Genomic DNA, 16,501 nt, shown 5'->3' on the forward strand with positions numbered 1-16,501 from the left:
TCTCTCTCTCTCTCTGTGACTATCATGAATAAATAAAAAATCTTTAAAAAAAAAAAAAAAAAAAAAAAAAAAGAACAAAAATCATTGGTCTAGGTGATGGGGTTTACCTAGACTTGGGGATCATGGAAGTGAATGCTGTTGCTACCCCAAGAAAAACCTCACTTTTGAGGCTTTTGCCTCTGCTAATTTGAATGATTAAAATACTAGAAACGTGGTCTTGGTGTGGGAGAGGAACCATTGTTGAATGATGCCAGCTGATCTGCTTCTATCTGTGGTCTCACCTAAAGAGAAGTGTGATGATTAATTAGTTACTAAGCTGATAAATATACTCATTTGGAAGAGCATCGATTCCTTTTAGTCGTTGGTCCTGGAGACCAGCTCACACTGACTTAAGCATAAGAGCTTCATTGGCCTGCCTGACTAGGAAGAAAGAGGTGGCTTAGGAAGACCATTTTGGTTCTTCTATTGTGGTTTCTCACTTCCTATTGACTATTCCCTCCACTTCACAAGGAACATAGCCTCTAACACCTGGAAGTTGGCAGAGGATAAAGGGCTTTTCAGCTGTTGATTTTTTTAAATCCCTGAAAGTAACAGGAATATTCCTCTGGACAAAGAGAATAAGAACATACCTGTGCACGGACATGCCTTCAACTATCATAGATTCCCTAGTCCTAATGTCTTCTGTGACAGCTGGGGAATTGAAGTTTAGAAATGTTAAGTCATTTGGCTAACGTCATACAAATGTGATAAAACCGGGACCAAAAATGCAACTCCTTGATTCCAAGCCTCTGCTTTTTCTCTATTACAAGGATAGGAGATGGACATTCTGTTGGCTTATCTTTACAAAATAGGGCAGTTCCCCTTATTGTCTTTCCTTTTTTTTTTTTTTTTTTGGCATTTATTAAAAAAAAGTAAAAAGGGAAACCTTCTCCTTTCCTCCTTCATATGGAAGAAGCATAAGCCTAACAGACACCACAGAATTAAAGGGAGAAATAAAAACCCCTTTTACCTTTCTCTCTTATCCCCTGTAAGATTACCATATTTATATTCCTTCCTCTGAAGTGACTGGATTTCTTCAAAAGCAGAGCTACATAAGGCCAGGTGGCCATGCTAATGGTCATCTAGGGAACTTGTAGGAGAGCATATGTATCCCTTACAAGTAATGATTTATGCTTAATATGGCCGTCCTTAGCTGGAAGTGTCTTTTATAGGTCAAAGAACCTCATGAATGTTTAAAAAGCTGTTACCAATTTTTCTAATCTTGGTGGTGTTTCTTGATCTCTTTTGCCATGAAATCCTGGTATGTGTATAAGGAACAGATGGAGTAGTTAATAGAATAATGATAACCAGAATTCCTTTTACTACAGAGCCAAAGGATATAGCTACAAAAGAGTATTAGACTGCTATTCATCGCAGGATATAATTTAAACTTATTTATCTTAAGTGTTTGATTGTTGGGTTTTTCCAGCCATGTTTATTATGAAGATTTAAAAATATCTGATTGGGCCAGCAGAACAGCTGAAGAAAATTTTTTGTCCTAGGGAGACCTGTTCTCATTGTAATAGATATTGATAGGAGTTTTGGTCTTCTTGATGATTTATGACTGATGAGATAGAACCTTCAACCACACTAGTCTTTTTGACTTAACACACTGAAGCTTTCCCTTTCTCTCCTCATGTTTTGTCTGACAAGTACCAAATTAGATTTTATAATATTCAGATGTTTAGAGTTGTAGACTTTATTTCATTAAGGCGGTGCTGGGTTGGTTTTTAAATAAGAAATAACATGAAGAAAAAATGTTTTTCTATGTCAAGAAAATATTGCCTCAAATTGTAGCAAATTTACCTGGCAGTTGAAACTCTATAGATGCATGGGGTATGGAGTATTTCTGATATCTGTACATATGGGTATTCAGAGCTTTGGGGTTATTTTGGGTTTTGAATTAGCTGGACATTTTCGAGATAGATAGGTAGAAGTGCCGCTTAGAACTTGTATAACAGAATGACTTTCCATAGGGGTTTGAAAGTGGTAATTAATGAGCCATATGGGAAAGTGCCCAATGTGCTTTTTTTGTGTTGCAATAAAATAATTGGCACTCTTAGGGAATTGGGCAGTCTATCTGTTGAGGGATTGTGGAAGCATACCATGGTATTCAGCAACTTATCCATAAGTATTCTATTATGTTTTGGAATGGTTGCCCCTTTCTTTTGTTCTTTGTGAAGTAGACATATTGATGGTATTTTAACCATTTGCCCTTAATAAAAGGTTTTTGTTGTTGTTTTGGTGAGAAATCTAGAAAACAATGTTTGTAGCAGTGCCATAGTCTTCTTTACGCTCAGGATATAAGATTTGCTGGTGGGTGGTCCCTAACATAGCAGTGGGAGCTAAATTTTTTTCACGGGTCTGTTGGGGAGAGACCAAGTTAAAGAAGTGTATCCTTTAAAAAAAAAAAAAAAGATTTTATTTATTTATTCATGAGAGAGAGAGTCAGAGACATAGGCAGAGGGAGAAGCAGGTTCCCTGAAGGGAGCCTGATGGGGGGACTCGATCCCAGGATCCCAGGATCATGCCTGAGCCAAAGGCAGATGCTCAACCACTGAGCCAGCCAGGTGCCCCCGGAGGTCCATTTTTAAATTTGAATCCAGATCTAACTTCAGTCCTACACTCCTGTGAGGATTTGGGAAATTTACTTATATCCTTCCCTATTTTATTTTTTTTCCTTCCCCTATTTTAAATATGAAGATGTTAATTTTGTGATACAGGAAACAGGAGAGAGAATGTGGAAGTTGGGTTCTTGGACATATTTAGTAAATTCCCACTAATTTTTTACTACTCTAGGAGCAAGACTTGTCAGAATCAGCCCCCCAAATCCAGAACAATTTTATTTAATGTTTATTTAAATCATTCACCTTGTAACTTTGAAGGACATCTTGTAAAATATTACAAAGAAGAGTGTTGTAATAATCATTAAGAATGGGCAAGGACTCTGAATAGATCACTGTCCAAAGACGATGTACAAGTGACCAACAGGCACATGAAAAGATGCTCAATATCATTAATCATTTAAACCATAATGGGATACCACTTACACCTACTGGGCTGGCTATAATTGCAAAGATAGGTAGTAACAAGCCTTGGTGAATATATGGAGAAATCTGAACCCATAAAATGTAAAATAATGCAGCTTTGGAAAACATTCTGGCAGTTCCAAATGGTTAAACATAGACGTTCTTATGACCCAGGAATCCCACTCTTAGGTATGTACACAAGAGAAATTAAAACATATTTCTGTATAAAAACTTGTCCATGAATGTTTATAGGAGCATAATTCACAAGAGTCAAAAGGTGGAAATAACCCAAATGTCTATCAGTTGATGGATGTGATAGAAACATGCAATGGAATATTATTTGGTCACAAAAAGGAATGAAGTACTGATTCATGCTACAACATAGATGAACCTTGAAAATGCCGTGCTAAATGAAACAAACCAGACTCAAAACACCACATGTTGTATGATTCTATTTATATAATTGTCCAGAATAGACATAGCTATAGAGCCAGAAAGTAGATTCTGGTTCCTTAGGGAAGGGTAGAAGATGATAGCTAAAGGGCACAGGTTTGTTTTTGGGGGTGATGAAAATGTTCTAAAATTGACTGTGGTGGTGGCACAAATCTCTGAATATGTACTAAAAGCCATTGAGTTGTATACTTTATTTTTTTTTGAGTTGTATACTTTAAATTGGTGAAATATATAGCATGTCAATTATGTCTTACTCAAGCTGCTATAAAAACATAACCAATAGACACATGTAATATGACAAATATTTATGTAAATGTGTATAATTATGTTAGATTATCAGCCCAAACTAGATCAGTATGCTTTATTTTCATTTCATTGTTTACATGAAAATAAAGACTTTGGGAGTGCCTGAAAATTCTTATGGGCAATGAATTGCTTCCCTTTTTAATATTGTATTTTATTTTTAACCGGCACAAAAGTAAATTTTAAAATAGCCTCGGGACCCCTGATGTGCCATGGCTGCAAACAGTAGCCTCCTTGGCAGTGTATGCAGCTTATTGTCTATACAGGTTGCCCTAAGGGTCCTTGGAGACAGCCCTTTCCAGTGGACTTTGAGGTCTTACCTCATGCTAACTCCAATCTAGGCTGCAGACAGGTATGCGGGGTGCCTTTGAGAAGCCTCAGGGCACAGTAGCCAGAGTCCCATTGGCCAAGTCATCATGTCCATCTATACCAAGCTGCAAAACAAGGAGCATGTGATTGAGGCCCTATACAGGGCCAAATTCAAATTCTCTGGCCACCAGAAGATCACATCTCCAAGACGGTGGGGGTGGGGGGGAGGGGGGCTTTACTAAGTTTAATGTGGATGAATTTGAAGACAAGGTGGCTGAAAGGAAGCGCATCCTAGATGCCAGTGGGGTCAGATACATCCCTGATAGTGGCCCCTTGGACAAATGGAGAGCTCTGCACTTGTGAGAACCCTGGCACTGCCAACTCCCTATTTATGCCCACCAATAAATCCTACTTCCTGTCCAAAAAAATAAAAGTAGCCTTAGGATCAATTAGCAAATATTCTGAATATGAAATCTTAATTAACCAGATTCTGCCCTACAGTATTCCTCTTTTTGGCTTGATTGTGTATTTTTTTTTCCCTGAAGCAATAAGAAATTTGAACTCAGGTTATATACCATGTTGGGTATATAAGACCTGTGAGACAGGACTCAAAGTAAAGGATAGGAATGTTCATCAACAACAAAAAGCACATTAATTAAACATTTGAAAGCTCATCCCCAAAGGGTATGTTAATGAGAGGAAAGAAGGGATATAGTTAAACAGACTCTTGTCTTCTTTCTCATTACACCAGAATTAGATTGGTATTCTTTGGGGGGAAAATTCTCTTCCAAACAAATTACATAAAAATGAGCAATTAAAGAAAATGTGAGGAGTAAACTCAAACCAACTTAAAAAGATGGATGGAAGCACCTTGCAAAAGTGAACTCTGCTCTGTGATTGACCTTCATTAATGGGATATGTAAGTCTGATACTTAAAGCGTTATTTAATGAGCAGGTTGTTTCTTCTCTCATTCTGTCTAGCAACCAATTACTTGAAAGTGCTTTTAATAGAAACTATGTTTTTGACATAAAATTATAAGTATAGAGACATTGCCTTGTATATCTCTATGAAGTTACTTACTGTCCAAAATATCATATCCAGCACAGAAATCCTGTGGTCCTTGCATTAAATGTTAGTCTGTCGCTCATTGTATGGAGCCACTCGACAGAAAGGCTTTATCAACTATCATTTCAACCGTGCCCTTGATTCTCGTCAGGACTTCACAGAAAATACTCCCAAGTATTGCAGAGCTCTAAACTGCAAGAGCCCACTCCAGATGAAAACAGGTCATACCAGCCCCTCTCCACTACCACTCAGACCTTCTAAATTAATATCTTCTTCCTTTACGGCACATAAGGACATGCGAGAGAATATGCAGTCCCACATTGGGCACTGTGGGCATGTACAACACTAATAAGAGTATCATTGCCCATGCTCATGGAGGAATTCTCCCTTTGTCATCTTTTCCTTCTTGGAACTCATTACTGCACTCAGAGTGATGACCTAAATCATTTTATTGTCTTTGCTTACAGATGGGAAGAATGGAAAGAACAGTACATGGCCATGTTCTGTAACTTTTTCCTTGTGCCTGTAGGCTACTCCGGATACCAGGATTATTACCCATATGGCAGGCCAGGTTACCCTGAAGAGGCACCCATGAACTATAATGCCTACACAGCAGGACTCAGTGAGGAGGAACAGCTGGAGAGAGCATTAAGAGCCAGCCTCTGGGACCGAGGTAGGAATTCTGCACCCTTCACTTCTAAAGCATACCTCACATGGTGAGATGGTCTCAAAAAGGACTATTTGTAGCAAATTAAACTTTAAATAGTTTATAAAAAGGATATGTAGATGAAAAAAAATGTGTGCAGATTGTGATTACAAAGAATGGGGTGTGATGCCATATTCCCAGCAACCTAAGCGAATAAGGTGCCAGACTATGTATGTATTGTTAAAGTCGTTCTTTTTATAGGCCCACCGCACTCCTCAGTGCCTTGGCATTTCTGTGGGGAAACTTAAAAAAAAAAAAAATTCCTAGGTGCATGAGAAAAAGTTTACTTTGGAATTCATATCTACAAAGTAGGCTGTGTGTCACTGTATGTAAAAGTATTTCCCACAAACCTCCCCCAAAATCACATGGACAGCTTGATAAGAATTTCAACTTAGGGTTCTACTCCAGACCTACTGAAGCAACCTCTCTGGGGGCAGAGCCTTGGAATTTGTACTTTCAACAGGCCTTCCAGAAGATTCTTTTACAGACTGATATATGAAAACCACTGTGTATCTTGCCGTCTTTGTCACAGGTTTGGCTTACCACTGTTATTATCATTTTAGTGACTAAAAACCACCTATTCATTTGTTCAGTAAGCATTTACAAAGGTCTTACTATGTTGCATGGACTGTGTTAGGTACCATAGGGAATACAGAGAGGTATTCAAAGTTCACAGTCTCAGAGGAGATGCCTGCCAGATGGCACAACGAACAGGTAACCACAGTATCAGGTGCTCAGGGGATAGTGCTCAGGCTAAGTGCTAGAGGCAAGGAGAAGGGGTGAGCTCTTTCTTAACTAGACCAACTAGACTCTCACAGAGGACTTGGACCTTCAGGAATGTGTCGAGTTTATGGATTGTGGGCCGGCCTTCCAGGCAGGAGTCAATATCATACAGACAGGGAAGGAAAGGCGTGGTCAGCTAGCCCTCACTTTTTATCCAAGCCTTGAGAGAAGAAAGGGAAGAAGAGTGGGGAGCGAGGCTGCAGCCTGGTCACAGAGGTCCTAGAATTAAGTAAACCAAGTGGAAAGTGGACCTGGTATGTGGTGTAAGTGCCAGTAGAGTCCTGCATACAGTAACGACATGATCAGAGCTATGCTCTATGAATCTGGCAACTGTCATTCCACAAACCAGGACTGAGCACCTGTGGGGGGCACCAGGCATTATGCTAGATGATAGGAATGCATCCATTATGACAACTTGACTTCTGACTTTATAGAATACAGTCAATAGCAGCAGTGTGCATGGAGGTAGAATGACAGCAATAGTCTGAACAAGATATAAAAGCCTAATTGAGGAAGGTGGTGGGAGCCAGGGTAGTGGGGGAACGGAGAACAGGTAAGTCAGTAGTCCTTGGGTAAAGAGTATCAGAATTGTAGTGTATATGTCATCTATTACTATGTAACAGATCGCTCTGACATGGCTAATATATATATATATATGGGTCAGCTGCAAAGTTTACAAGATCTTGCCTGGCCGGTATGCTGAGGTGTCTGCAGTGGGTTGCGTGGAGCTGGCTGCTCCAGGATGACCCATTTACCTGCCTGACTGACTGTCATCTGAGGTGATGGTGGAGATGAGGCCTCACACCCCTCCTCATGTAGCAGGCTAGCCCTGGCTCATCTGCCAGGCGTCAGCCCAAGGATTCCAGAAGAGTCAAAACAAGCAAGGCTTGTGTAGGTATACCATCAATTCCACTGTATTTGTTTGCTGAAACAAGTCACTGCCCAGACTCATGGGATTCAGAAACAGACTCCACCTCTTCATGGCAGGAGCTGCAAAATTGCATTGCAAAGAATAAGGATAGAAGGAAAGGTAGAGAATTAAGGCCATGCTCATAATCATCATGTGGCATATACTTAAGGTTTACTAGAATCACAATCATAAGCAGCATGCCTTAGCCTTGGAATCCTAAATTTTGGAGGTAGGGCCCCAGAACCTATATTAAAATAAATTTTAATGGTTTTACTCTTATGCACATACGAGTTTAATCACTACTAGGTGAGATAAAAAATACTATGGGACAAATGAGGTTGGAGCAAAGCTACTGAGAATGGACTTTGTATCAAACTTCATTTAGGACCCCAAAGGGACAATGAGAGGGAATTTTTTGAAATAACGTAACTATTGTGTATCTCAATTATTGTGGTGGATACAAAACTCTGTATTTGGCAGAACTCCCATACCTGTACATCACAAAGACTGAGTTTTCCTATAAAGAAATTTTAAAGAGGTAAATAATTAATTAGGAACACAATGAAATAATTGGTAGTCCTGCAAATACCATCCAGGGGTAAAAAAAATATATATATATATCAATTAGAAGGTTATTGAGAGACAGAACAGTGATAAAGTATCACCTCGTGGCAGAAATGTTAGTAACAAAGAGAAAGACATACCTTTGGAATGGAGAGATTTGGCATTTAGCACCTGAATGCTGTGATCAAGCTCAGCAGTATTACTAGTGAGGTGGCCTATTGTGTGTCTCCTGATATGATGTGGGATGAGGAGCACAGAATCATGTTCTTGTTATGACATATTCTTGCTAAAAGTGTTTTACCTGACTCTGAGTCTTCTGTTGTAAGTGTCAATATACTGGAAATAACCTGGGATAGAAGAACAAAGTGAGTAACGCCATGGAGAAATAATCAGACAAAACATGGGATTTCTACAATTCATTGAGACTGGTCTCCTGGAAGAAAAAGAAAAAAATCCATGTCAAAAAGAGAAAATAAAAATAGTGTGTGGTTTTGCATTAAAAGGAAATAACAAACATAACATGAGAACCTTGAAAAACTAACTATAAAAGCATTTTTTTTAATAAAACTGGAATTTTGTATTTGGACTAGATATTAGAAGTTGTTAGGGAAGTAATCTGACTTTCATGGATGTGTTAACAGTATTGTGGATAAGCAACAGAATGTCCCTTATTCTTGGGAGGTACACACTGAAGTATTTAGAAGCAAAATAATGTGATGTCTGCAACCTACTTTGGAAGGTCAGCCAAAACAACCCTGTCCTGTCTCTCTTACTACCCCTCTACAAGTACTGCACTCAAATAAATTTGGAAAACACCACAGAACTGTAAACATATAGCAAACTCTACCCCATTAAAGATCCAGAATGGTGCTGGTATACTGATGATTCTAATGAGTTCTGCAATTAGGAAACCAATTTATTACATTAATGTTTTCTAAACTTCTTTGACCACAGAACTTTCTTTTCAGCAAATGATTTTAAGAGCATATGGAACTATTTCCAAGAAAACTGACCTAAGGAGACTTCTTGCAGTGCATTATACAGTAACAGGTGGCAGCAAAGGAATTAGCTTTACAAATTGTTCATATTAATTTCAGTTTTATTTTCTTTAAAACACTTGGTGATTGCCTTATTAAGAATAAGGAACTAAAGACACACTGTTGTAAATATTTAATATTTTTGGCCTTTCTATCCCTATGGAAAAAATACTTGGTTTGAATTTTATTTTATAAAATTCTGACCATATATGCATACTATCTTGTACCTTTCTTGCTTTCATTCAATGTTATATTGTAATCAGATTTTCATATCACAAACTTTTTTGAGCATACAGATCTTCCATGTAATATCTTAGAGTTATACCTAAGTATGTTTTTTTGGAGGGGGAGGTAGGCTATTGTAAAGAGTAATTTTAAAAAAGAATCTATTTGTTGAGATTATTATATTTTTTTTTCTTCTTTAGTCTGTTGACATACTAAATTATTTTGCTTTTCAAAATTGAGGAAGGTTTGCTTTCCCAGGATAAGTCCCACTTGGTTGTGCCATTTTATGGTCCACCCTGGTGAAAACACCATGTGCCCCTGAAACAGATGTGTATTCTGCTCTGGTTGGGTGGAATATTCCATAAATGTTAATTAGATTAACTTAGTCTAGCATTCCCCGGGTCTTCCATTCCCTTCTGATTATCTACTTGTTCTATTGCATACTGCATTTTGAATTAAACAAATTGCTCCCAGTAATCCCGAATGCACATTGTTGCTGTGGTTACCCTCTGTACACCAGGCATTTCAGGTTCCTCTAGTGTTACCTTGTTTTTTAGGGTGGGGGCTGGTGAGGTTTTCTCAGTGTTTGCTTGACCTTGGATCTCAGCCCTTCCTCTGTGCAGTGGCTTGGGTAGGCTCCCCATCCGCTCATGACTGTCTCCCGGGGTACACTGCCGCTGCTTCTTAACTCTCTGTTTTGCAGTCTAGGGGTAGGAGGCAAGTGGGGTACACCTTGGCTAGGCCTTGATCTCAGTGATTGTGTGCCTTGGCTTGGAGGTGTGGCCCTCTGAGTGTTTCTGGCCCTCCCCCACATTTAGAGGTTGGTGTTGATTTCCCCTCCCCCTTTCCTAAGCTGCCCTGGCTTTCACTTTCCATTAGGGACACAGTGGTTTTTGCCTTTCTTCCAGGCACTAGATGGCTTTTGTTCCATAGGGACAGAGAAGAAGGATCTATGCAGCCTATTTTATAAAAACCTTTCCTGCCAGGGTTGCTGTTCCTTCTCCCAGGACTGAACCAGGAATGACAAAGGGTACTTTCGGGGCACTCTCACCTGTCTCTTTTGGGAGGCCCACTGGAGGTTCTGAGAAGAACCTAAAAGTGGTTGTGAGTTCTTTTATATTTTAGCACCCAGTACGTTTTGTGTTATATGTTCTGTGAATACATTCTGTGTTCTCTTGCTAGCTCACACTCAGCCTTTAGCAGTTTATTCATGGTTTTGGCCAAATTCTTTTTATTAGTTGCCAGTGGAGTCTGACCTAGGTAAGCAAGTGCTCCAGTGCCTTTGTAGACCTGTGTTGAGTTAGGTGCCCTACTGCCTCAGCTGTGTGATGAGTTCAGAAAAAGTTACTAATTTGTAGATTGTCTCACATTATGTTTATTATAAGATAGCTTTCTATACCCCAAAGGGAAGCTGGAAGCATTCCTTGTTCTTCATCAGGGTTTGAATCTATCATTCTTAGTACATTTATTTACTACCTTTTTGTTGTTGTTTAAATAAAGATATTTCCTCCATGAAGAAGGTAGAATCTGTAATCTTTTTTTTTTAAAGGTTGGATAAGTACTTAATTTCTTCTCTTTGATTTCCAGAGTAAGAAGTTAGTATAGTAGAGTAATACTGAGATTTGAAAGTGCCAACTAATAGAAATTCATTTGGTAGCATGCCAGTCCAGCAAGAAACATCCAGCACCAATTAGTTTCAAACTGTTCTTTAGTTAAATATATTGGAGGGGTAAATTAAAGAACCAAGGTAGCACATTTTTAAGTTCAGAATTTGCTGTTGTCATGGTCCTCACCAGTACCTGGCCATACAAATCCTGAAGCTCATGCCAGGAATAGTAAGACCAAAGTAGCCTTTCTAGTAGAAATATCGAAATCCCTATTATTTCAAGGAGCGTGCACATTTACTACCCTCAACAGAAATCTTGTCTTGTTCTGTTGGCAGTCTCCACTTTTATAAGCGAGTCCAAGAGGCAGCTGATACCACAATAATAGAAAAATTCTGGAAAAGAGCCATCTCTTTCTTTGAGTCAAAAGGCAGATGCCAAGTAGGAACATTAGCTCATTGCATTTTCCTCCACCCCTCCCCCACATCCTTCCATGTATAATTTGTGCCCTTTTTTTTTTTTTTTTTTTTTTTTTTTAATAGCCTGCCACCAAGTTCAGCTGGCGGCTGCGTACAAAGCTGTGTCCTTTTCAACTCCTATCTGCCAGGCTGAAGCATGTGCACTGGTTAAAGCTGGAAATCCTTACTGGCATGTAGAGTAACTTGTGCTTCTTTTCTTAGACTCTTCTGCAAGGCAAATGGCCACAATCACACTTTGGCTCTCTCGTGAAAAGCAAGCAGATCTGTCACCCTCCCCTCCCCACACTGTACAGTTGGGGTTGCTGGTTAGCCATATGTGAAACTATGGTGGAATATACTACAAAGGTCTTGGCTTCAGAATGAAACCAGTTGCTGCTTTGTCTCTCAGTCTTTGGATGTGAAATTGCCCGGGAAGCCATTTTGGAAAAAAAAATATTTAGGTTCCAAATTAATATCTCGTCCTTTTGTTGTTAACAGATTATTTGACAATATCTTTGAATCTCTTGTTCATAAGCATCATGTGTTTATAGGGACCAATTGAGACACATTTTAGGTAAAAAAAGAACAGAACTGTCGTATATTTTTCCTTTTACTGAAGCTGCACCCACGCATATAAGAGCAGCATTTGTTTTGTGTCTTTATTGTGTGGACATTTTTGAGAAAAATGAAGTACATTATGTTCATTCTTTTGATCTTCCCCAGTGTTGATACAAAGTGAAAATAAGGGGAAAATCTGTGGCCTGCATTCAGTCCTGGTTTATTAATTAACTAGCTCTACTTGAAGTGTGAATGACTGAATCTTAATCAGACCTTCGTTTTACTATTATTTTTTTATAATAAAGACTGGAATTGAGGAATAGTAAGTATTCCTTTTCCATTATTCTGTGGTAATGGACAGACTAGGAGAGGTGTAGCTAGAAGAGGTGGTACAGGGAACTGTCAGGAATATTGGTGTGTGACATGTAGATCTCAGGGCTTACAGATCAAAGGCCATTTCAGGATATAAATTCACACTGCTTTCTACAGAAGATCTACGTCCACCAATACGTGGATTACGTGGTGGTATCTTATTCAGTTGCATGATTATATGATCCTTCTTTGGCCCAGTGTAGGCATAATGCAGTTGGCAGTTTTTAACATATGCAAATGTTCGTGGCTGGCCTGCTTGGCTTTGCAGAGGCATTGGAGGCCAGGACAGAGATGCACAGCTAATTCTGTGTGACCACTTACCTTTTTTCCCCCAGTAAATTGGTGTGTTTTCCCCTAGGAAAAGTTTCAATGTAATGAAAAAGTACCATCTGCCAGATTGTCTAAAAGCAGTTTCATTGCAGAACACTTCCTTTGGATTATGATTCTTACTTGCTAGTCTCAGTGAAGTTGAATATTCGAGACTGTGTCTAGATGTCAAATTGCGCACGTAAAGAAACATAAGTATATGAGTTTTAAAATCTCTGAAACAACATGTGACTATCCCAGCCAGGAAAAACAAAATAATAAACTGAGTGGGCCAGAGTTCTGTTTAGGTCCCTATTGTAAAGGAGCCGGCTTCTCTTGAGGTCCCAAATTTTAAAATATTAACCATAGCCTGCTGTTACTGAAATAGCAAAATAGAAATAAAGATACATGAAATTTAGACATATTTGGGAACTTGACAGTAATAGTTCTGTGTGTATTTATAATTTTTCCTCTGCCACCCCCCTACAGTCCCTGTATATTGAAAGCATTATTCAGATGCTAATGAGTAGATTTAACAATAAACGTATAAACAAAACGCTAATGAATTAATTCCACCCACACATCGCCCCTCCATCCCCCTCACACTTGGAGACTGCTTTTGGGCTATCACATCTTAACAGTTTCAGAGATGTTACCTTGCATACTCATGTGCTCAGATCATTATTCATTCTGTTACTCAGCAAATCTGTTATTTGTGCCTCTTGTATGTTTCAGATACTATTAAGCATTGTAGGCTACAGAAAGGAATAAATCCTGTTCTTTACTATCAAACCAAAAATATTACTCTTTTTGCTATACAGTAGGTGATTTAAGTAATTTATTTCACTTCCACTAATCAATATATCAATATTTTAGATTCATGAAAGAGATACAGTAACTTTTGAAAGATTTTTTTTTTTGAGAGAACGTGTGTGTGTGCGCGCCGACTGTGGGAGAGAGAATCTCAATCAGGCTCCACACCCAGCACCAACCTGCCCAGGGCTGGATCTTAGGATCTGGAGATCATGCCTGAGCCAAAATCAAGAGTCAGACACTTAGCCAACTGAGCCACCCAGGCACTCTTAGTAACTTTCAAAATGAGTTGATCACTTTACTTACCAATCTGTGAAATACTAAAGCAACCATGAGTCCCTAAATTATATAAGAATTTTATAACCTGGGCAGCCCAGGTGGCTCAGCGGTTTAGCGCTGCCTTCTGCCCAGGGCTTGATCCTGGAGACCCAGGATTGAGTCCCATGTCGGGCTCCTGCATGGAGCCTGCTTTTCCTTCTGCCTATGTCTCTGCCTCTCTCTCTGTGTGTGTCTCTCATGAATAAATAAATAAAATCTTTTTTTAAAAAAAGAATTTTATAAACTATCAAGTTTACTAATACAATGATTTGTATAGTCAAGCTATCTATACAGTTTTTAATTTCAGAAGTTATTGAGGTGTATATTCAGTGTCTTACAAAATCAAATAATCCCAGAAAACTATGAATTTAGGCCTGATTAAGAAACTCTTGCTGTTTCTACAAAAATGTATTAATTTGGAAAAGAAATATCAATAGTGCTTTAAAATTATAGTGGATCTTACATTCTTATTAATCAAACAACTGAGGGTATGAAGAAGTTTCTAATCCTATATATTTCTACTAAAATTTAAAACAAAAATGTCTTTTTTTTTTTTTTGAGCTGAAGGCCCAGACTTTTTTACATAGACTCAGTAGTTGATATTTTCAGTGACTTGGATTTTATTTTCTTTTTATTTGAGCCTTTCTAGTTCTTCTTTAGGCATTATAATTACACATCATTTTATACAACGTTTCGCATGACTGTGTCTTAATATTTCATCTTCATCTGTGAGTTGAACACCAGTGATGAGTTTGGTTTCTGTAAAGAGCCACATTGTTGAGCACGTTTTGTTTTTTTTTAATATTTTATTTTTCATGAGATACCCAGAGAGGCAGAGACACAGATGGAGGGAGATGCAGACTCCATGCAGGAAGCCCAATGTGGGACTCGATCCCGGGACTCCAGGATCACGCACTGAGCCAAAAGCAGATACTTAACTGCTGAGCCACCCAGGCATCCCCATTGTTGAGCATATTAAGCAAATGACTTCCGTTTAAATCTCAGGGAAGGATGTGTTATTGTGATCCTTTGCTTAACTTATTTAAATTATTTTTGAAGTCAGTGACAAAGAATGAGACAAAGTAGTGCCATTTTCAAATGTAACTGTTATATGTTGGTACTGAGAGTGGCCTTAAAGGTCATCATATCGGACACCTACTTTCACCCAGTAAGGAAATAGACTCAGAGAAGCCAAGAGACTTAGTATCCCATCACCATCTATATGCCTATCTGTGAACTTGGCCTCAGTTACTGTTGACAGTGTCCTGCCCTGGGGATGCAGGTGTAAAGTAGACAGGTGTGAGGAGCCTGGGAGTCAGGACCTCTCTGGAAGGTGCTAGATTGGACTTACATTTCTAGGGCTCCCACGAGGCCACCCTAGAGCTGAACCCCTGAGTAATCCTTCTGGACTTGACTACGGACAGACTTTCAGCTTTCCCCTCCCGCCAAGGGCAGAGTCCACCTAGCCTTCAAGGTAAAGGGGAGATGGGTGAGGAAGTGTGACAGGCGGCTCTCATGTATGTGTGCTAAAATCTGTTAAGACATGTGCTGTGATTGCTGTGGGGGTCTGCTTTTGTTTTGCCACAGGGGTGGGCAACACTCAGCTCCTTTTCTGGAAGTTCTTCTTGAATTCCAGATGTCCTGAGGCAGATGGGGCTGAGGACCTGAGACAGGTGATGATGGGTACCTGAGCTCATCTATCACGGTCTTTTACAATTTGGGCAGTATTTGTTATTCTAGTTCTAAAAAGCAATATATATTCCCTGTGGAAAATACAAATAAGACAAAAAAAAATCCGTAACCCCACTACCCAGAGAAAAACCACATAACATTTGAGGTGTATCCTTGCAGCTACCCATAATGTAGGCACCCAGGAGAAAGTACTGCCAGTGTTTTGATGAAGTTCTTTCCAAGTCAACAAGAATGAAGTGCCTCTCCATGGTGCTAGGAGGGTTCACATACCCACACAGCACATTACAAAATAAGCATTTGTAATTATCTTTGTTCTTTTAGATTGGGAAGTGACGGCACAGACCAATTAAATGATTTGCCCAGGGTCACAGTCTAAGTGATAAACACCAGGCAAGAAGGCCAGACTTCTGTGTTCCTAGTTGGGACACTTTTATATCATAAAGTGGAACCTCTTTAGAAAAAGCATTTCTAGGCCACAACTGAATTTGTCAGTTATAGTAGAGACTTTTTTCCATATAGTCAGGACATAATTGAGCTGGAATTTTGTTTGTATTCTGGGAGGGGGATTGGCTGTTGTGATCTTCCTGAATTCAGAATCCTGAAAACTGAGATGAGTGTGGCCACTCTACAACAGTCTGGGCTACATCCAGAAGGACTGTATTCCTTATAGAATAACGATGACATTTCTCTTACTGTGGTCCTCACCTGTCCATAAATGATTAGCTAAGTTCTTTTGTTTGGTTGATTTTTGGTTTTGTTTAGGCAACAGATCCTGATAGAGTTAAAAATTGTGAAATCGTTCATGTGGGGAAAGAACACCCTTTTACATAAGAAACCTGCATCTCAGGTACCTTATAGGACACACACACACACACACAAAAGCTTGCTGTACACAATCATAAATCATCTGCTGAGCTATCATTTCTACCAAAATTTATAGCATATGGGCGTGAAAA

The 16,501-nt window shown here is 39.1% G+C and overlaps 1 protein-coding gene and 1 non-coding gene across 21 annotated transcripts in view; both read left to right on the forward strand.

Moving 5' to 3' along the window:
• RHBDD1 (rhomboid domain containing 1) overlaps nt 1-16,501 on the forward strand; it is a 125,239-nt gene that overhangs the window by 67,890 nt on the left and 40,848 nt on the right. For 19 of the 20 annotated variants that reach the window (XM_049100969.1, XM_035716927.2, XM_035716954.2 and 16 more), the window contains one exon: nt 5,729-5,872. In XM_049100969.1, coding sequence (XP_048956926.1) covers nt 5,729-5,872 — 144 coding nt within the window. Of the gene's footprint in view, nt 1-5,728; nt 5,873-8,488; nt 8,524-16,501 lie in introns of those variants that run through there. The other variant, XM_049100973.1, reaches the window with a different exon arrangement.
• On the forward strand, nt 3,990-4,118 carry LOC112670259 (small nucleolar RNA SNORA70). Its single transcript, XR_003142835.1, has one exon. It is a non-coding gene; the product is annotated as a small nucleolar RNA SNORA70 (small nucleolar RNA).

Source organism: Canis lupus, chromosome 25, assembly GCF_003254725.2.
Source record: "Canis lupus dingo isolate Sandy chromosome 25, ASM325472v2, whole genome shotgun sequence".
Taxonomy (NCBI): Eukaryota; Metazoa; Chordata; class Mammalia; order Carnivora; family Canidae; genus Canis; species Canis lupus.